At 39.4% G+C, this 22,690-nt stretch overlaps 3 protein-coding genes across 5 annotated transcripts in view; 1 reads left to right on the top strand and 2 right to left on the bottom strand.

The window, feature by feature from the left end:
• Positions 1–4,371: 4,371 nt before the first annotated feature.
• LOC125742785 (keratin, type I cytoskeletal 50 kDa-like) lies at positions 4,372–7,490 on the bottom strand. 2 transcript variants are annotated; one of them, XM_049015135.1, is made up of 7 exons: positions 6,862–7,490; positions 6,536–6,618; positions 6,212–6,368; positions 5,715–5,876; positions 5,052–5,177; positions 4,735–4,955; positions 4,372–4,633 (listed from the first exon to the last, which is right to left on the bottom strand). In XM_049015135.1, the coding sequence occupies exons 1-7, from the start codon at positions 7,426–7,428 to the stop codon at positions 4,522–4,524; spliced, it is 1,428 nt and encodes a 475-aa protein (XP_048871092.1). In that variant the 5' UTR covers positions 7,429–7,490; the 3' UTR covers positions 4,372–4,521. The 2 variants fall into 2 exon arrangements, with proteins under 2 accessions (XP_048871092.1, XP_048871091.1); XM_049015134.1 differs by having other exon boundaries at positions 4,372–4,636.
• Positions 7,491–12,108: 4,618 nt separating this feature from the next.
• The window catches only part of ubald1a (UBA-like domain containing 1a), a 400,799-nt gene continuing 390,217 nt past the window's right edge, over positions 12,109–22,690 (top strand). Inside the window, exon 1 of the mRNA XM_049015156.1 lies at positions 12,109–12,112. The gene's annotated coding sequence lies outside the window, so the exon portion shown is untranslated. The remainder of the gene's footprint in view (positions 12,113–22,690) is intronic.
• adam11 (ADAM metallopeptidase domain 11) overlaps positions 19,370–22,690 on the bottom strand; it is a 36,154-nt gene continuing 32,833 nt past the window's right edge. For both annotated transcript variants that reach the window (XM_049015113.1, XM_049015111.1), the window contains one exon: positions 19,370–22,652. In XM_049015113.1, coding sequence (XP_048871070.1) covers positions 22,576–22,652 — 77 coding nt within the window. In that variant the 3' untranslated portion in view covers positions 19,370–22,575. The remainder of the gene's footprint in view (positions 22,653–22,690) is intronic.

Here is a 22,690-nt window from a genome sequence, read left to right on the forward strand (position 1 = left end):
GACTGGATGTTTTATTGTTATTACATCATTCTTTGTAAACTCTAGCCACAGTAGTACGTGAAAATCCCAGGAGGGCGGCCGTTTCTGAGATGCTGGAACCGCTACGTCTGGCACCAACAATCGTGCCGCGTTCAAACCCACTCAGATTATGTTTCTTGCTCTTTGACAAAATTGGACGTCTTTGATATTTGCACAATTTTGAGTCCCACTGCTGTATCACACATTGGCCAGAGGAAGAACACCCCCCCCCCCACTTTGCCGACCAAAGAGATGGCAGAGTTCTCAGGAATAATATTATAAACAACCATTCTTTAGTATGATAACATGAGTACCCAGAAAGGTCACAGCAGTTCCTTCTGCTTTCTTCCATTTATCTGCTCTATAAATATATGAAAACTTCCCACGCAGTGCATTAGGCTTGATTATTTAACTACTTAAAACGCAGCTGAGCATAATAACTGGTAGGTAAAGATACTAGTTTCCTGATATTAATGTAGCCTGTGTGCTATAAGATCTTGCTATAAAATCCCTTACAAAAATCACTGACTTGAAGATAGGGAGATAATATTTAACTAGCTGGCATTTTACTAGACACACACCTTTTAATACAGAGCACTTAGAGCAGATAAATCGTATTTGCTACTTCACAGGACCTACATGGGGAAACAAACATTGACTAAACTGCTGTTTCATGCCTATATATGTGTGGCCTGGTGGCCAACCTTCACTGATTGCACATTCCATCAGTAAGAGCGAGAAGACTGAATTAGCACAGTAACAGCACAGCTGTACATAAATATTGTGATGTACACAAAATACATGGAGACATATCAGAGCTCAAAAGAGGACAAATTGGTGCGTGTCTCGCTGGCACATCTGTGACCAGGACTGCAAGTTTTTGTGTTATATCGAGTGTCATGGTATCCAAGGTAATGTTGGCATAGCACCATGAAGAACGGACCACATCCAACAAGAATTCCTGTCGATGCAAGAGCAAGCTGCCTGAAATAGATGTCCGGGTTTTAACCTGAAAAAAAAACAAAACCACAGCTGCCCAACATGCTGCAAAATTAAATGCGCACTTTGACTCTCCTGTTTCCACCAAAACTGTTCTTCAGGAGCTCCACAGGGTCAATATTTATGACCAAGCTGCCATGGCCAAACCTTAGGTCACTCGTGCCAACAGCAAACGTCAGTCTCAATGGTGCTATAAGTGCAAATCTTGGGCTGTGGACAATGTGAAACATGCATTGTTCTCTCATGAGTCCACCTCCACTGTCCTTCCCACATGCAGAAGGGTTACAGTGTGGAGAAGCCCCAAAGAGGCTGACCATGTTCACCCAGTGGTACCCTGAAGGTGGTGCCGTGTATCAGGATGATAATGCAGCAATACACACAGCAAGACTGGTGACAGAGTAGCTTGATGAACAGATGCTGATGAAAGGCACCCTAACCCCCTTGCAGGTTGTACACCTGAAGAACTATTTAGTCGACAATGTTGTCTTAGGTTATTCCCATGACCCTTAAAGCCCTGGATTTGTGGGTCAGTTATGCCAGAACTTCATTAGCTGACTGCATGGCAGCCTTTACATGATTGTGCCAGTAGTTGGTAGAACTCAGGGAACTGGGCCTCAGAAAATTCATATTTATTTAGGTTCTAGAGTCTAGAACCTAATCTTATAACAAGCAAACCCTAGCTAGGGAAACTTGAGAATAACTGACATGACAGAGAGTGGCTGCGGTGGAAATCTTAATACACATTGGAGCTGATAGTGATTTGTAAATAATGAATTCTTCCTTTGATCTTATTTGCTTTCTCTATGTAGTTATGACTATGGCTTGTTTGTAACATAACAATTGCTTATTCCTGTATTGCACTGTCCTGCCTTATATTGTACTCTTGTCTGTCATATCACCCAATGTACCTGCCCCCTCACCTGCAACTGTATGCTTATTTACAGACTACCTTTAAAACATCTATTTTACTAATTTGCATGAAGTTCAAATTTCATGAATATGCAGAGTTGGGGAAGTTACTCACAAAAGTAATCTATTAAAGACGGAGGCGGAAAGTTCAGGTTCAGAAAGTACAAATCCAGACCAAGGTTCTGTTTCAACCAACCAGTTGAGTATAAAGAGTCACAGTCACAGAGTACACAACTGGTTGGTTGAAATAAAACATTGGACTGAATTTGTGCTTTCTGGACCTGAATTTTCCACCTTTGTCTGTAATGGATTACATCTGTGAGTAGCTTCCCTGACACTATGAATATGACTTGTATATCAGGGTGTATATTTTTCAAATTTTTTTTCCTATTTAAGTGAAACAAACAGACCAAGGCTACTACAAAGCAAGATAGCCAGTAGATGCAAGTTCAAGATCCGTCTTATTATAAGCTTCTCCAATCAAGTAATAGGCCTAGAATGACCCAAAAAATTGCCCGTTAGATTACTAAAGCAAAGTCACTAGACTGCATTTTGCAATTTGAACTCTAGATGGGGTCATAACATTTTCAAAAGAATTGAAACAATACACTGTGGACTATCCGGATTCTACAGAAGTACAGGTATAACATAAATATAGTAATTAAAATAAAGTCTAGATTGTGCCGCTAAAGTAAAAAAATACATACAACACAATAAACATGTCAGAGCAATGCCAGTTGTTGTTTTGCATATATAGGTTATCCCAAAAACCTGCATACACACCGGCCATTTGCCGATAAGGTTGGCCAGCCCTGGTTTAGAGGGAAAATGCTACTCAATTGTCCAGCCAATATTTGTTTTGTATAGCAATCTAGCAATAGCTATCTGCCTAGCTGCTGTCTTATAATAATTGTTATACTTAAATAAATACTTATAAATTATATAAATTTATTTATTTATATAAATAAATGTAAAAATGCGAGGCATTTGTTTAGTCTTCAATTAATGGTTTGTGAATTCAGATTCATGGTCTAGCATAAACTTGTGTTTTTCTGGACTTGGATTCAGCTACCCAGCTCCGTTAATGGACTTAGTCTTAACTCAGACCCAGTTTGTTAGAGATATGGTTGAATTTGACTAAGGTGGACCTGAATACAGCACTGTGACCCTATTCATTCTGCTCCAGCATTCAGACTCATTTGATAAATAATGCAATTCCAAATCCTGTGCTAGGTGTGTAACATATTGGCCTCTGCCATTAGTATTTATAGAAACCTCACCATGTTACTATATTTTACCTTCAGTAGCTTTGTGTGTGGAGTTTGCATGTTCAGACGTTCAGTATTATACACGTTTCAAAAAAACGACAATACTGCAAGGTAGCTAGTGCTTATCTTTATAAACACTGGTCACTCCAAATTAAGAATAAGTCTCCTTTTGTTACTTTCATGATCGTGAAGGCAGATCAGCACAATTGTAAATAGCACCTGTCTGTCATGGACCCCTCCGTACTTTTTAACGCTTAACGTTACCACATGAATTTATATTAGAAAATGTTCAACTGGAAGTAATTTCGAAAGGCATTAATGTACAGCTTCACAGCCCTGACGAGGACAAGTGGTTGGAAGATTGGTGAATGAATTAACATACAGTGCAATGGTGATTTTATGCATTTGCATGCATTAGTACCAAAAGGGATTATTGTTATTTTGGTATAAAAAGCAGATATATTTAAATGCATATTTTAAAAACTAGTTTCATTTACACCTGTGTCAGTCCAAATTAAGAATAAGTCTTCTTTTCTGGTAAGATTTTCATCTTGTATTATCCATCCATCCATCCATCCATTTTCCAAACCGCTTATCCTACTGGGTCGCGGGGGGTCCGGAGCCTATCCCAGAAGCAATGGGCACGAGGCAGGGAACAACCCAGGATGGGGGGCCAGCCCATCGCAGGGCACATTCACACACCAGTCACTCACACATGCACTCCTACGGGCAATTTAGCAAGTCCAATTAGCCTAGTATGTCTTTGGACTGTGGGGGGAAACCGGAGTACCTGGAGGAAACCCCACAACGACATGGGGAGAACATGCAAACTCCACACACGTGACCCAGGGTGAGACTCAAACCCGGGTCCCAGAGGTGTGAGGCAACAGTGCTAACCACTGCACTGTGCTAACTACGGAAATCTAAAACTGTGTTTGAAATTAAAGGATTGTAAATAATGAAACAATGCTTTTACTTATTAGCTGGAGTGATGATCAGTATAATTAAAACCATGGTCTTGAAAACAGACTTTATATTTTCTGGTCTCTGTCTTTAGTCTCCGCACCCCCCAAATTCTCAGTCTGGACTGGGCCGCCCCTCATCTTGTATTATGTATTATGAAAATGAATAGTAATGCATAGTGTAATATGAAACATTCAAAAAATGAGTATACATATTTCAACACCATTTCACTTTTATTTAATCAAATATGGATGACAGTATTTGTTTCATAATTTCTGTTCAGATTGTTTTTTTTTTCATATGCATCCCTGCACAGGGTAAGTGGTGTGAAGGGCAACGGGGCGATGGATGTCGTCGAGATAATTCACACCGACCCGGTGACACTGCTGGAAGATGAAGAAACCACCTTGCCGTCCACGACTTCCTCCATAATGGTTATCACCTCACGTTTCTTGGATGTAGTTACTGTGGGGCCACTGCTGTGGACAGACATTGGTTTGAGAGAGTCACACACACAAAAAAATCACTGGAAAGTTAATTTCATAATAATGTATTTTTAAATAGCTTTGGGACAAACCTGCTAATCTCTCCATCCAGCAGCCTCCTGTACTCAGCAATCTCCATTTCCAGGCGAGTTTTGATGTCTAAGAGCGTCTTATACTCCTGTCCTTGACGGTCCATATCAGCACGGAGTTGCATGATCTGCTCTTCCAAGCCACTCACTTGCATCTGAAGGCTAGCCAACTGCATGGAGTAGCGAGCCTCCGTGTCCGCAAGTGTACCTTCCAGAGAGGCTTTCTGTGGACGACCGAAGAGAGAATGGGCAACAGAGTTTTATCAAACCCCGATGACCGTTTGGCATTTTTTGCATTAGATATATATGCATGTTCTTACCATACTGAGCTGGGACTGCAACTCAATCTCGAGACCTTGCAGAGTACGCCTGATTTCGGTGATTTCACTTTTTGATGTTTCCAGATTCTGTGTGCTGACTGCAGTTTCTTTATTCAATGTTTCTGTCTGTAATAATAAAAATATGCCACTAAGCAAGAGGTATTACCAGATACATGAGAGTAGACATATGCAGGAAGTGTTTATGGACTTTTCTTCTGTGACAGTCATGAAACTATGATACAGATTTTACATTTTGCAGAATATATTTTTCAGAACAAATGTGCAAAGTTGAAAAGTTCAGGTCCAGAAAGTATAAATCCAGATATTGTTTCAGCCAAGTACTCTGTGAATGTGACTCTTCATACTCAAGTGGTTGGTTGAAATAAAATCTTGGTCTGGATTTAAACCTTCTGAACCTTGAAGTTTCCACTTCTGCAAACGGGCATATTACATTTATCCAGTCATAATTTTTTCACTGCTAATCTTGGTCAGAGGGAGCAGGAGCCTATCCCAGGCAGCAAGGCACAAATTAGGGGCACACGTAAGATGGGATACTAGATACATACACATACACTCACACACACCATCATACTCTGATAGAGATACAAATTCACCTAACTGCATGTCTGTGGACAAAATAATTAAATTCTACCCAGTATTTACCTTAGTCTGGAACCAGTTTTCCAGTTCTCTCTGGTTTTTACCGGCCAAAGCCTCATACTGCTCACGGATTTCAGCCATCACCCTGCTAAGATCCTCCTGTGGTGCCGCGTCAACTTCAACATGAACCTGGCCAGTCATCTGTGTTCTCAAGGCTTGAAGCTCCTGAAGAATCACATATATTTGGTCAGAACCTTAAATTATTAGAGGCAATCTGTTGTAATATATTAAACGCCAGCCTTAACATTGAGAACTAGTTAAGCTAATTTGTTTATTTTCATTTTCCCTTTTTTTCTATTTTTATTTGATTGTATTCTTTGCTTTACGTATCAGTGATCGTTTTAGTGAAAATATTCAATTTTCTAGTACAAAAAAAAACTTTTCCAAGATAAAGGGATAACTTTATAATAAGAGAGAAGAACTATTACTAACACTGTAATTTGAAATTCTTCTGTGCGTGTTGAACTGTAATATTTGAAGGTTTTTTTTTTCAGACCTACCTCTTCATGGTTCTTCTTAAGATAGATAAGCTCGTCCTTCAGACCCTCAATCTGCATTTCCAAGTCAGATCTGGCCAAGGTCAGCTCATCTAGAGCTCTCCTTAGTCCAGCAATATCTCCTTCCACAGACTGTCGCATACCCAGCTCATTCTCATACCTGACAATCATCAGATTATTTGATTATTTCCTTCTGTGATATTTGCCATGCTCCAATTATCAGCACAACACTCCAATATAAAAGTATTGTTTAAAACTTTCAGGTGTATTCTAACAGTGGGTTGGGGAAATAAAATCTCAGAATATTTTGCTCATGAAGAAACTCACTTCACTCTGAAGTCATCGGCAGCCAGCTTGGCATTGTCAATACTGAGATAGATCCCACCATTGACACGAGTAGCATCCAGGATCTGAAAAGGGAAACAGATCGTAGTTTTTTTCTGCAGCAGTGCCATTTACGCAGCAGCCACGTCATTTCGCTTTGCATGCAGTGAATATATTTTCAAATAAGTTGCTCTGGAATTCTTGTTTGTTGTTCATTACAATAACAACAAATCATACTCATGTATATGGTATAATCCATAAACATGAATGATGTATTACTGTAATATTGTAACTCTTTCCTTAGATCATTCCTGTAACGAAAGACTTACTTTGTCTTGCAAATCACGGATAGTGGCTTCGTAGGCACTGGTGTCTCGAGCTTTTGGGGAGGTCTTTTTGTCCAGGAATTGGCGAATTTTCAGCTCCAGGTCAGCATTAGCCTTCTCCAGTGACCGTACCTTGTCCAGGTAGGACGCCAGCCGGTCATTAAGGTTCTGCATGGTGGCTTTCTCATTGGCAGCGACATTTGCGTCCCCCATGCCAAATCCGCCCCCTCCGCCACCACCAGCACCGAACCCACCACCAAAACCAAATCCGCCGCCAGACCCAAGTCCACCGCCAGAACCAAACCCGCCGCCAGAACCAAACCCAGCACCAGAACCAAACCCAGCACCAAAACCGGCACCATAACCACCACCTCCACCACCTCCAGCAGAGAAGTAATTAGTGGCACTTGAAATGCGGATGCCTTTACCACCAGCACCAGCGTGCACACTGGGGGCACGCATTTTACTAATTCGACCGCCACCAGTCATGGAAACAGATGAGAGGCTCGCAGTGGGACCTCTCATAGATCCAGATGAAGACGCAAAGCTTCGGTTCATAGTGGTCGTCATGTTTGCTTTGGTAGCGTCAGACGCTTTTCTGGCTGGAGAGAAATGAGTACAGTGCAGCTGGACAGTGTCTGATTCTTTTATACTGCAAAGCCACCAGGGAGGTGGAAGAACAAGGAGGGAGTGTAGGGGCATAGGGGAGGAGACTTCTGTCCATCTCTGTTTAGTGCCATCTGGTGGAGGGATGCAGTATTACAGATTCTGTAACGTGCGCAAATCCAGCGCCCTTCTAAAGTGTAAAGTTAAATATTATAGACAGATGAAGTGCAACAGGGGAAGTTACCTAACAAATTCGCTGATTTCATGGTAACATGATAAGAGGGTCAGAGACTGCATTCTCAGCTCCCATTTCATTCACTTTCTTCATTAATAGTAATTTCCCAGACATGTAATTTATTCTAGTTCTTCTTTAACTAGCTTTTAGTTTAAAGAAAAACAAAAAAGAAAAATCAAAAATTGTACAATTACAATGCTTCTGTGTATTACTGATCAATAGTTTCTTTTTGATTTGCGAAAACACATTGCAGTAAGAAGGTGTGAATGTCAGCTACAGGTTTACATGTTTCAGCATTTTAGTTTTTTTCCCACACTGCCAGAAGTATCCTTTTCAGTTTATATACTGTGACAAATATGAAAATTAGCGTGCGGCAGAAAGACAAATTCTGCTATCTTTTTGCGAATGACGTTTTTGTTTCTTTCAGTACTGGTATCAATGTGCAAGCTTCTGGTTATCAAGCCAATGAAAAAATAAATAAAAAAAAAGATTCAAAAATAAACAGTTTTCCTGTATTTTCACTGCACAGGGGAGATACAAGCTTTGTGGAATACATTCAAAGAGGTCTACAGCTTTCCTGTCCTCACCCACTTGTTCAAACAGTAGCATGATTATTCCTGCACGGTATTTGTCTAGAGGGACATTTTCAAACATGTTACAGCAAATATAATGCCTGCTTTCCACCATAAAAGTAGATTACAGTGTGATTCCATTATGAATAACACAAATTAACACAAGCAAACCATAAAAACCATTGATGGAGTAAAAAACTTGTTTTAGCAGTTAAAGTGTATAGAATAAGTAGATATACTGTCATGTACTATTGTCTTCTTTCAGATCATGTACACGTAATTATTTATTCCGTCACACTGGAATTATGTAGTATTTCAGATGCTGTCAAGAATAATTTCTTAATGTCATGTTTCAAGCCCTCATGTTATATTAAGTGTTGCAGAGTTTCTCAGTTATTCTTCTTCAGACAGAGAGTGTAAATCCCCACATCAGCACTGCGTTTATTCACTGGACTATACGCATTTTCCATTGCTTTTGCACAAAATTCAAATTTATGCAGCCGAGTAAGTCCACTAATCTCCAGTTTTGCCTAATGGTACATAGAGTAAACCTCGGTCATCAGAATGGATTACAGTGTAAATATCGACATGCTCATTGCCAATCTTAATAGGCAAAACTGCACAACCAACAGTCAGAAACTGCCACACAAGTCACATTAATTGCAGTATCACACATGTCATATAATTTGCTGTGATCTGGCATTATTGCAGCTTCAAAGAAAGCGAAAAAGGTTAATCTTGTGTTTTACTGCAGTTTCTCAATTGTTTAAACAACCTTTTTGCAATGCTGTTAAGATTTAAGTGCAGTCAATTTATCACTCTGTACTGTGTAGCTAAACACTAGATTTCACCTGCAAAAGGCTATAATTTAACCATGTTCATTCACTCATATTTCGAAATCACACAACTGCATCAATGAATGTGATGTTATCAAAATGGCATATCCTGTTATTATTACTTAAGCCACAATTATTCATTCCAAGTGAATAGTGTCAATATGACAGGATGCCCCTCAGGTGTGCTTATTTGCTACATGTATCATTGCCACTGACATAACTACCCCTGAAAAATGAGCTTAAAGTGTATCTGTACTCAAATGAATAATATTATTAACTCATGCCAATCTCAGCAAACATGTATATTCACATTTCTTTATATGTTAGGTACCTTTTATGGAGGTATGAAATAGAAAATGCAAAAATACTTGCACAATATAATACTGTAACATGAGAAAATGCTTTGAAATATATTAAGAACAATAGTGAATGTAATAAGTAAATGCACTGAACTCTTAAATTAAAATGAGACGGCTGTTTACTGGAGCACCATGAATAAATGTTATATGAAGGCACACCCGGTTTCCTCCAGAATATTCAGATGATTGATGACACTGTGGACAGATTCAGGTGTGGCTCCCCTCTAATCGACTTCTATCGTACTTGGTTGATTTCATGGTTTATATCTGTTAGCCACATTTCATCGAATCTTCTTTCGAGTGTCTACCTTCCTCTTCCTTGTGATACGAGCCCATCTACCCCTTATCAAACCACCCCCTATTCTAATGCTAGTTCCTGTGATATTTGGACGTTCCATATTCATGAACTGTCAATTTTTTTGTTTCACCCCTTTGGCAAAAATGTGTTTCAGAACTGGCAGTTTTAGCTAAAAGCTAAGGTTTAGGTGTGATCACTTCAGTTTATGTAATATGTATGTTTGGCAGTGTATGACTGTCGGTTGGACTGTTTTCCCTGTTAAAGGTTGAATGCTTTGGCACATTTCTCAAATGACTATTGACATTTACAAAACAAGGTGTGTGACCCCCACCCCATGAAGTCACTTTTGCACAGCAGCACAGTGTTTCTCATTGTTTCACACAAATTGCAAATTTTTGAGTTTTTTTTCCAGTTGCTTTGGTTTATATGATTAACATTCTCATAATGTAAGTGCATTTTTCAAAAGTTTATTCATACAGCACAATAGGGTGTTTCTGCTGCAGACGGGTATAACTCTCCCAAACAATTAACTTGTGTGTCAAAAGCAAATGATTCTGACAATGAATTGGTCAGTGCTACCTAAATGAAAAAATGCCTTCATCATCTTCAAAGCATGAATTAAAATACTTAGATATATTGTACAAAGTATGTGCTTCATCTCCACCATTCTACATGACAGTCATTTCATGCTTTCTCATTGTAACTGACTGATCAGTTCTCTTTGCCAAACTTTTTACCAAACTGCGTATTACTTATGTCAAAGACGGTTTGAATTTTGTAAGGCTCCAGTTTACAGTGTGTGAAGTTCACTGGTATGAGAAAGCACTCACATCACCCAACCCTTTTTTGAGCCCTAAGCAAAATTTGTCATTTTTCATTTTGTTTTCCATTCAGACAGGCTGATCAGATTGGGTGGGGTGGGGTGGTATGTGTGTGTGTGTGTGTGGGGGGGGAGCTCGTGGCCGCTGGGTCCTTTTGCCTTTGATTATGCCTTGGGCCGGCCCTGACTTGCATACATGCATAACATCTTCAGATCTGTACTGAAATGGTCTTTAGACACAGTGCCACAGCAGTATAACACAATGATAAAACAGAAGTAACAAGATGCCAACAAAAATAGTACATAATGTCCTGGCTGCAGTGAAAACAGTGAGATGGGTGATAAAAAAAAACCTGCAAAATTTGGTTAAAAAACAGTGAGCCACAATAAATTTTGGATGACAAGCTGTGAGATGCCTAAAAATACAGGTAAACCTTGAGGATTGGGACCAGTGCCACATAACTGCATTTTATGGAATATATTCTTGGATCATTCTGAAAGCTTGGTGAACTGCTCTGCATGTAGTGGCTGAGATGATGATCACTTACATATATAGCTCTGGGTATAAAATTACTTACTGGAGAACTACATACTGCATTTTAACAACAAGACAACTGATTATTGTGCCAGTTTAGGACAATTGTACATGATAATTTGCATACATGTACTAAAACATTAGCAATTTGAGGGAAACGATGAGAATTGATGATATGCTATGAACAAGAGCATCATGGTGTGGCATTACAAAGCTTGTTTTGCAAATGTTAATTGTGATTTGAGAAATCTGCCAAAGCAATCGAGAAAAACTGTAAGCCTTGTTGGTCAAAATAGATTGTGCAGTGACGCAGTGAAATAATTATATATAAACTAAAAACGTAAACCACCGTAAGCCACCATACGTATTCCACCAAATTTTTAGAATGGTTTAAGATAAAATAAATTGCTGTGTGAATGCAATAAGAAATGCTTGAAATGCTGCACAAAATGCCATGTGGACATTTAAACAAGGTGTTTAAAGAAAAATAACTGTCATCCAAGGATTATGCTTCAAGTTTGTGTCCGCTGATTGGGTCAGTTTTATAAAACATTTTATGAAACATTCTTTTGACTGTAAGTGCAAACTATGATGGGATATCTCACGTGACATTAATTGTGTTCTCTGATGGATATCTGTGATTTTGAAACATGAGTTAAATATTTTAATTAAATGATGCCCCTTTGCGGGCACAATCTAGCGTGTTGTTGCGCGGAATAAATTGATACGCTGACTGCACTTAAATTTTAATGGCATTTCGATAAATGTGCTTAGGCAACTGAGGAAAACTAAGGGAACAAGCTGAATCCACTTGTTCAAACAGTAGCAGGATGGTACTTGCGGGGCGTTTGTCTGCAGGCTCTTTCTCAACAGGTTACAGCAAATAATATGCTGACTCACCACCAACACAAGAGCTCACAGATCACAGTTTGATTCTATTAGAAACATAACTAACATACTGCATGTCAAACTCAGTGCAAGATATTTGTTTCTCAGCACGACGAGGTGTCGACTCAGTGTAGCTATTTGTAGGGAATTTGCACTGCACTCATAAGCCATTGTGTTTACACTCACAGTCATTTGCACAGACACGCTGCAACACATGCTAATAATCATAACCAGATCGTTATTTAAGCTGTTCATAATTTAGACCCTTAATTAAGAATGAATTGAGTGTTCCTTCGTTATGTCTGACATCTTAACGTTTCACGAGACTCCAAAGCACTGGGGTTGGTTTTTTGGTTGCTGCATCATGGCAGCATTAGCAAGTTTTAGAATTTCCCACAGTAACCACTTCGTCAAGCATCGGGAAACAAATAAAGTCGCACTGCGATCTCACACCTCCAGGGCTGGAGTTCCCCCCCAGGCCTGCATATCTTTTTTGGGGATCTTTGATTTCCTCAAAAGGTCTAGTAACGAGTGGTTAGGTCTGAGGGTGCGACCTGGCATCCCATCCAGGGTGTCTCCTGCCTCATGCATTATGCTTTCTTAGAAAGGATTAGGGCTGCCACCCGTCCCTTATAATATAGGACACAGCCGTTTATTTTATGGGACAATCCCATATTATAAGCGATGGGTGGCACCCCTAGAGTTGATCTTGCCTACCATATCCTTATAATGGATATGTGGGACTGGAAGATCAATGTATGTACAATCGACCCTTTCACAATGCCCCCGCCATCTGGAAAAACCACATAAAAGTTTTTTATCCTCTGTGAGTAAAGTAAACCAAAAAGACACAAGAAATGTGAGATACAAAGATCACTGAAAGATCACTGAAAGATCACTGCGAGATCACTGCGAGATCACTGCAAGATCATATGATCGGTTGCCGTAAACAAGCTTGGCCTCCTCCAAACCAGCACTGTACATATATTTTATGAATTTATTAATTACTAAACATTTGTGTCTTTTCTGCGGCTTACGCAAAACTCCAGAAAAATACCAGATATTTTCTTATGTCGACTCTGCGATATACTGATATCGCAATGGGGATAACCGCAATGCAGAAGGGTCGACTGTATAAATTGATGGATTCGAAAAGTATGATCACATTCTAAAAAATGTTTTCTGATTTACTCACAGGTTATTCAGAAATCAAAACTGAGTGAAAGATAGATCATTTATTATGGGTAAGATGCATAATGAACTTTATGATGCATTTTAACAGCCAGCACAAGGTACAAATTAATTCAAATGTGTACATAATTTGAAATAGAAAAATAGTTCATGACTGCACTGTACATGGAAGCACTATACAAAAATAGATTTTTTTTATTGCTTTGGTATATATCTCATATGACAATTAACATTCACAGAACAGCTAGTGTAATCCCCATATCATAATTTAACTTCTGCACAACAGAACGACATTTTTTCATACAAATACAAATTAGTGTACAATCACTTGTAATAATGTTACACCCAAAATTATATATGTAAGTAACCATTATATTAGCCAGCACATGCAAAACAGTTCACCAAGCTTTCAGAATGATTTAAAAATAGATTCATTGTCATTTTGCTGTTTTTGAATTGCACAGTGACTGAAAAATGCCTGCGAGTGCTTTCCCTCCCCAGTGAACTTTATGTACTGTATAATGCAGAACTTGCAATGTTGAAACTGATGTAGAAAAATGACCAGTCAGTGACAATGAGAAAGTGGGAAATGATGACCATTCAGATCCATGGAGTTCAGGAGCTGACTTACACTCACATGCTGACAATATATTTAATGCATTTTGACCCTTATGGTTAAAATGATGCTGATTATACTAAATTTGGTGGCACTGACTAATTAATAAAGGAATTATTTGCTTTTAGACATGAGTTAATTGTTTTGGGCGATTTTACAGCCTTTTGCAGCTTAACATTACTGTCTTGCTATACGCATGAATTAAGTTGAGACATGATCTTACAGTTGTGAGAATGTCAATGTTTCATGAAATGTGCCAAACCAATCAAAAAAAGCTGCAATATATGAATCAGCAACACTAATGTTAATGTACATGGCGTGCTTGTGTTATTTATTTGTTATGTTTCTAGGTTAATCAAATTGTATTTATGAGTTCTACTGTGGTGGTGGTGACAAGGAATATTACTTGCTGTGTCCAATTAAAAAATAGCCTCTAGCCAAATACCACACAAGCACCATCATGTTTAAACAAAAGTGTAAGGCTAAAAAAGTCAGAGACACATTTAAATAGTTTCATATACTGGCTGCTTTTATACAGTGGAAATTCAGTAAAATTGTTGATTTGAGGAAGATGCTAATCAGTATTGAATGAAACAACACTGTTCAGTCATTTAAAAAATTGTTCTGTTTATTTTTTTTAGCCTTGCACAGTTAAAACTCCTTCCCTGCTGTACGTGTGAGGAAAAAGTTCTTGTGTTTACTCCTAAAAGTGAACTGGTATCTCAAAAAGGTTACATACATGTGACCCTGCTATAGACGGACATACAGTCCGGAGTTCCCCTGCCATGCAGTACCGGGGATGGGCTCCGAGTGCAACTCTAACTCTGCATTAGTTAACCAGCTAGAGGGAAATTATGCATAAACTTGTAGATATTACGGCGTGACAATAGTGCTTGAAATGTTAAGCCCATTGAAACTTGAATTCCCCTTTGAGATGGATTATATTTACTTTGCTGGCACAGAAATAGATTTTTCCAGTCCCACCACAGTCACATTCTAGCAGAGTTGGTATCCACACCTATGTTATATGGCTTAGGTGAGAGTGGTGAAAGGAGTTTTCATGTCTCATGATGACCAACATTTACTGCTGCCTATTTTCCCAGATGTACACATATAAAATTGCTGTAAATCAACACAATGAGGGTTTTCTATTTAAATTTCAGAAATTGTTTGATGCATTTTAACAGTAGTTACATTTAAATATGCAGATATCATAATAATTTGAAAGTAAATCATGCATGCTATAAAAACCTCACACTTGTTCTTTAATGGTCTCAAACGAAATGCAATTATTGAAAATTCTGTCTTTGGAGAAATCTTTGAGCATGATGCAAATGACACTAATATTTCTGTACAAATCCAAATCCTCTGGTCTCCTTTCTGCATACAGATCTTCTCAATGCAGAAATACAAATGCAATTCAGTGTCATTATTCTGAAAAAGGAACATTTCCTGTATTTTATTAACATGGACCACCTACTGACACCCACTGGCAGTAAACATTTAACATCACTGTTTCATTATAATTTCCTGTTCCTAAATTGAAGTCCTGCCTAATTTTTATTTGAAATACACTACTCACAATAAGTTAGGGATATTGTGAGAGACTCAGTGGATGTCATACATACGGTGTTTGTTCCACTTCAGACATTTTTGGGATTGGGAGGCAATTGTATTGGGGTGATAGACACACCTCATCTTGTGTTTTCCATGTAATGGTCTCATTGTGTACTGGTGTGCCTTATTGGGGCCAATGCCACAACACAACCTTTTTCAATGTGGCATCAATTTCAACAGTTTGTGGGGATAAAAAGCTGGTATTGTCAGCAAGTCATTCCAAGTTCATCAGTCAAACAGCCATGAACACACGACAACACTTCATGGACAACCAGCGCCACCTGGCCATGGCGCCTTCGGGTCGGTGGCAGACAGTCAGATGTTGCTCGTGAACTTGGTGTGTCTCAAAGTGTCATCAGCAGACTTGCATCAAGACACAGAACTACTGGCAGAGTTCAGGACAGACCCAGGAGTGGAGCGCCACGAGTGACAGACCGCAACGAAGACCAGTACCTAAGGACCACTGCACTCAGACATCGTTATGCAACTGCCACACAGCTGCAGGCCCATTTACGAGACGCGCGGGGTACTACGGTTTCCAGACAAACCATTCGCAACCGACTCCACCGCTTTGGCTTGAATGCCAGACGACCGTTGCAGGTGACTCGACTGACACTAAGACACCGCCGTGAACGTTTGCAGTGGGCACAAGACCATGTGACCTGGACAATGCAGCAGTGGTCTACTGTCCTGTTCACTGATGAGTGTCAGGTCACCTTGCACAGAAATGATGGCTGTCAGCGTTGCTGGAGACGGCGAGGAGAGCGATATGCTGAGGTCAATATGGTCCCCAGGGTTTGCTTTGGTGGAGGAGGTGCAACAGTCTGGGCAGGCATCACCAGTCAGAGCAAAACAGATCTGGTTATTGTCCATGGCTCAGTCACTGCACGTTCTTACCTCAGAGACATCATTGAACCCATCATCATCCCCCAATTCCGCCAGCACACCCCCAACTTTCTGTTCATGGATGTTATTAGAACATAAGAACATAAGAACTATACAAACGAGAGGAGGCCATTCGGCCCATCAAGCTCGCTTGGGGAGAACTAAACTAATAGCTCAGAGTCGTTAAAATCTTATCTAGCTCTGATTTAAAGGAACCCAAGGATTCAGCTTGCACTACATTATCAGGAAGGGTATTCCATACTCTGACTACACGCTGTGTAAAGAAGTGCTTCCTTAAATCCAGCTTGAAGTGTTCTCCTGCTAATTTCCACCTATGGCCACGAGTTCGTGTATTTAAACTAATGCTGAAGTAACTATTTGGTTGAACAGCATCCAAACCTGTTAGAATCTTATATACCTGGATCATGTCCCCCCTCAGTCTCCTTTGCTTGAGACTGAACAGATTTAGCTCAAGTAACCGTTCCTCGTATGACATTCCTCTAAGACCAGGAATCATTTTTGTGGCCCTACGCTGCACCTTTTCTAAGGCCACAATGTCCTTTTTAAGATATGGTGACCAAACCTGCACACAATATTCTAGGTGAGGTCTCACCAAGGAATTGTATAATCTTAGCATTACCTCCCTTGACTTAAACTCCACACACCTGGAGATATACCCCAACATCCTATTGGCCTTTTTTATTGCTTCCCCACACTGGCGAGAATGGGACATGGAAGCATCAACATACACACCAAGGTCTTTCTCATGATCAGCTACCTTTATTTCAGTGACACCCATGAAATACCTGTACTTTATATTTCTGCTCCCTAGATGGAGTACCTTACATTTATCGATGTTAAATTTCATCTGCCAGGTATCGGCCCAGTCACTAATTAAATCAAGATCCCGCTGTAGCTGCTGAGCCACTAATTCAGTATCTGCTACACCACCCACCTTGGTGTCATCTGCAAATTTCACCAGTTTACTGTATATATTGGTATCCATATCATTTATGTAAATTAGGAACAATAGTGGTCCTAAAATCGAACCCTGCGGTACCCCACTATGAACGCAAGCCCACTTTGACATTGTGCCTCTTATAACTACTCGCTGTTTCCTATCTGTTAACCAGTTATCAATCCAGGTCGCTACGGTACCTAAAATACCTGTCGCTTTGAGTTTAAGTAGGAGCCTGTTGTGGGGGACAACATCAAAAGCCTTTTGGAAATCTAAGTAGATGACATCATAGGCCTTCTTATCATCAACTTCCTGAGTAGCTTCCTCAAAAAACTCCAACAGATTTGTTAAACAGGATCTACCTCTCCTAAATCCATGCTGGCTATCCCGCAAAATGTTATTAGAGTCCAGGTAATCTACCATTTTCTCTTTGATTATAGCCTCCATAACTTTACCAGTTATACAAGTTAGACTGATTGGCCTATAGTTAGACAAATTACTTCTATCCCCTTTTTTAAAATAGGCGTTATGAAGGCAGAATTGCCACGTCGTGGCAGAATTGTCACAGCTCGACTTCAGGAAGTTGGAATGCCTCATATGGTATGGCCATCAATGTCCCCTGACCTGAACCCCATAGAGCACGTCTGGGACCAATTGAAGCAGAGACTGGATGATCGTACCCCACCCCCATGTGACCTGGCAGAACTGCGTGTAGCACTTGTGGAAGACTGGAATGCATTGCCTCAGGACAACATCATGAAGCTAGTGAGGAGCATGAGACGTCGCTGTCAAGCTGTCATTGCGGCAAATGGTGGAAACACCCGCTACTGACATTGTCAATTTTTGTTATTTGGGGCTGTCCCTGTTGTCTAAATTTTTGGGGTAATAAATATTAAGCTAATGACAATGTTGTTTCTTCTCTACATTATTAGTAATATCAAAGGGAACTTTTACATATTTCATTAATATTCAGAGCAAATTGGAGAAGCACTCGTGTACATTACAATATCCCTAACTTATTGAGTAATGTATATTAGTGCAAAGGGGCCCTTTTGTATTCCAATTGATTGGGATATATTTTAAAAATGAACAACAATCATCATCATTGATTGATCAGCTGAGGTGTCTGAAATGTATATTTTTATGTGACTGGATCGTAACCCAAATGCATAAGTTGTCTCTCATAGGGGCAACTTTATTGAAAATAAATTAATTGAGAGTTAACATTTCTTAAAGAAATTAAATCAGTCAAAAGTCATAAATCTATGTCTATATCTACTTACAGAATGGTTAATTGAAGGTATGCCTAGTTTTTATTTCAAATATAGTGAAGCAATGGGGCTTTTATATTGCAAGTGATTGTTCACAATGATAAAAATGAATAATTCTTGAACTATTTTATCTAGCTGAAACAATTAAATTAATATTTATATACCTATCAGGTAGGGCCTTGCACAGTCAACCCTGGAAATCATGAAAATCCAGGAATTCCAGAAAGCCAGAATGAAATTCCTTGTAGATGGAATGTATTGTTAGATTTGTCAAATTCATAATGACCAGGATCAGCTTCCACCACTTACATATACAGCATACACTGGTCCTGCTTTCCCTAGGACCTCCATTTAATTGTATTGCTATGGGAAACACTGGCAATGAACAAATATCACAACAGATGGCATCTCTTAGGACACATGAGCCTCCCTGACATTGTAAGGTAGCAATCCATTGAAAGGACTGTATGGCAATATAGAGCCATTAAAAACAAAAAATGTCAGAAATATGCAACATGATTTTGAAATGGTTTTTTTGTGTGTTTAACAACATTCGTTTAGTACAATCACAAAGAATGCCTTGAATATTGTATCTAAAGATGAAATCATGTTATGGTCTCATAAAACAGGAAGTACAGTAAAAGTCAAACTTTTGGAAATGGGGAATGTTGTCGTTCAGCTTTGCTCATTATATTCAAGTGGCCCCCACAACATAAAAAACAGGTTTTTATCACATTGTCCCCACAACATGATATATACATGACACCCCCCCCCACACACACACACACAGAAACAAGCAAGCAAAATAATGCACACAGAAATAATTTCTTTTTTCATTTTAATTCTAGTTGTTTATTCACAGAGTTTAATTTATTGGTGGCACCTGCTCATTAAGTGGTAAAGAAACCTTAAAAATTAGACTTGATATTTGAGAAAGGCCTTCTCTGTTTTTAATATGTGTTATATGGCCTTATCTATGATGGCGTTCAAATCATAACACAAACAGGAATGCATGGAGGGTGGGTGAACATTTCACTGAGAGATATGATTAAATAAACTCAGAATATTTTTACAATGAGACACCTAGTCAAATGCTCAACAAATATACACAGTTTAACAATCGTGAGTATGAATATGAGCTGGAATATACTTTCTTAGGTACAAGGTGGAGAGATGGATCATATCCATCTCTGTAAATATTACCTTATAACGTATATCCGTATTGTGTATTCATGAGTCTTCTATGTTTACAGTCATATCATAGTCAACATATACAGTCAATACACACAGTATTATACACATTTACAGAAGCAAGGGAATTTTGCTCTTTAAGGTGTGTACATTGATTAAACAAGGCATTGATAGCTATGATACATTTTCAAGGGCTTGGAAATGATCTTGGATTCATTTTGGATTGAATTTCATCTTAGACAAAACTCTCACTAATGGATTATAGGTCTAGGTAGTGTGCAAGCTGCTCATAATGGCCTTTTTTCCCAAAGAATTTTTTTTCCCCATAATGTGCAAAGTCAAACTACTGTACACAACACTCCATCCGCTTCTGGAGTCTTCATGTAACGTAGCACAGACACAGTTTGTTCCTGAGTTTCTAGCGGCTGCTATCCGATCACCAGGTCTTGCTCTAATATGCCCTTTGACCTCTGTCATTTTATCCTGTGAAAGTCAACCGAACTAATGAACTAGCCACCAAACACTTCCTGTGAAGCTGGCTTTAGGACTTGAACAGGACATTGACTTGGATCCTCTGCCCAGCGCAACAGTGGGAAATCGCCTGAGAAGTATAGCAACATGGTGGCAGTATTAGGAAACATTAGCAAGGAACGGAATTATTCTACCAGCAGTTGGCCTTTTTCTTGCCAGAAAAAAAATTATATTGTGCCACCCTATCACATGATTTCCAGCAAGTAACAAATCACAAATGGAACTAGACGGTATTATTCAAAAGTATGAAGTGAGCATAGCGTCTGAAGTTATCGGGTGGTGCACTGCATTCATCATGCTGTGTGTTTGCCAGTGAAAGACTAGATGAGGGAGACAGAAGGCATGCCGACTGAGCAGGCAGATCAGAGCGGCACAGGGATGCTTATTCCAGGCATGACGTATTTGGAGTGGCTACCATGAAATGTACTAAATACAGGGTCTATGTATGGGGCTTTCTTTCCTTAATCATTGATTTTTTTTTGTTGATTATTTTACAGATTGATACAATACTGTTCATTTACTTACACTAGTAGCCAAAATTGTGGAAACACATCCAACTGTATTCCAGTTACTTATTTAATCCCCCAGTGCATGATACTTGATTCGTTGATTATTTATTAACATTAGCGGCAATATTCGTATAGTAGTTCTTAAAGCGTAATGCCAGAAATACCATTTCCATGATTTTGGCCAGTGGTGTATTTTTGTTTTGCAAAATCAGAAATAAATACTGCAATTCCAGCCTGTAATCTTTTTTTCACCTGTTTATCAGAATTTAGATAGAGTGGCTCACTGTTAGGGGATACTGAGAGGCCACACAAAGTAACAAATAATTATAAGTAACAATTCAATATTCAGGATCTTAGATCCAATAAGATCCAATTTTAGTTTTACTTTCAGCGTAACAAACATCAGTTACCTTTGCAGTTTGCAATCCATAGAGCTTCCTACTGCCATGGAACCTTCATTCTCAAGCACATGCACAAACTGACAATGGGAATTAGTCTGATAAGGTTCTGAAACAGGTACACAAAGTCCAGTTATGGTGGTAGAGACGAGAGACCTAGATCCACTTACACATCAGTGTTCATAAATGCCTGGCACCTATGAAACAGTATAGCTTCCAGACAACGAGCAAATCGCCCCCCCCGGGATGACATACGTTTACAGATACTCAGATGCGTCCATTTAAGGACGGTGATTCCATCACAGGTGAGAACTGTATCTTACAGTCTACACTTCACATCTTCATACGCAAAAAAAAAAAAATGCATGGTACTGCCTTTTTTCCCCAGCCACCAGCTGGTGTGCCCATGTGGACACATATTGACGTAGATGCCCATGCATGCACACAGACATTTGCTTGCATGGAAAAGAGTTAAGGGGAAAAAAACAGCTGTTTCACAGTGTGTGAGAGAGCTCACTGCAGGACCCAGCTAAAGTGTGGCATAATCTTGAAATATACATATATAAATATAAATAAAATATAAAAATATTATTACAGTTACATTGGCTGGAATGTTAGTAGATACAAGATAAAAGTAGCCATATGATAAACAAACAGAGTAGTTGAAGTAGACAGAGAACAGATACAAAACTCTGCTGTGAGTTGGCACAGTACTCCATGCGGTCCACTGCACCGATCTGGAAAGAGGTGGCAGTGCTGAGAATATATGGGGCGCTTCTACCCGGTAAGTGCCAACACTTAAGACATAAAGTACAGAAAATCTAAGACAGAGGCAAAAGGTGATTCCACAATCTCCCTCTTCCTTCACACCCACCAGTGGCTCCCGCAATGTGGGACAACTGGATGAGGAAGAAGTGTGGCACGCTTCATTCGCTTTAGCCTTTACCCTGATCAAAAATAAAAATAACTCGAAATTCTCAAATGTTCCAATTCATTTAAACAGGCATCAGTCTGTATTCTGGAGAACCAAAACTTCTAGTCCAGTGTATGGAGTTCTGTGAAATATGACTGAGAAATGCAGTGTCTCATTCATCTGGTTCGCAGTAATAAAAATGAAAAATAGAATAGAAAATAGAAATTGAGAAAAAAAAAGATAAAGCTTTTGGGACACTGGAAGAAATCCTTCTTGCCACTGGAAGTCCACTTTTTTTTGGAGATCTGAATTGTGCTTGAAGAAACGACTGGCAGTTGGTTCTTACTGGAATGCCTGGTTTTTGACCATGTGAGGAGGAAGATGCGTGTGGAGATAGGCTGGAACGGAGGAGATTACAGAAGGGTGGAATAACTGGACAGGTCACTCAAGGTGCGGGAGTACAGCGATGAGTGGAAGACTTTTTCTTCTTAATTCCTCCTCAGTGAAAAGGACACAGTGCAGAAAAAGAGGAACTGAGAGACCGTGAGCCTAACCACCACCAGATCTAGAAGAGAAATAAGAGAGACAGCTGAAGACGTGTGT

The sequence above is a fragment of the Brienomyrus brachyistius genome, chromosome 5 (genome assembly GCF_023856365.1).
Source record: "Brienomyrus brachyistius isolate T26 chromosome 5, BBRACH_0.4, whole genome shotgun sequence".
Classification (NCBI taxonomy): Eukaryota; Metazoa; Chordata; class Actinopteri; order Osteoglossiformes; family Mormyridae; genus Brienomyrus; species Brienomyrus brachyistius.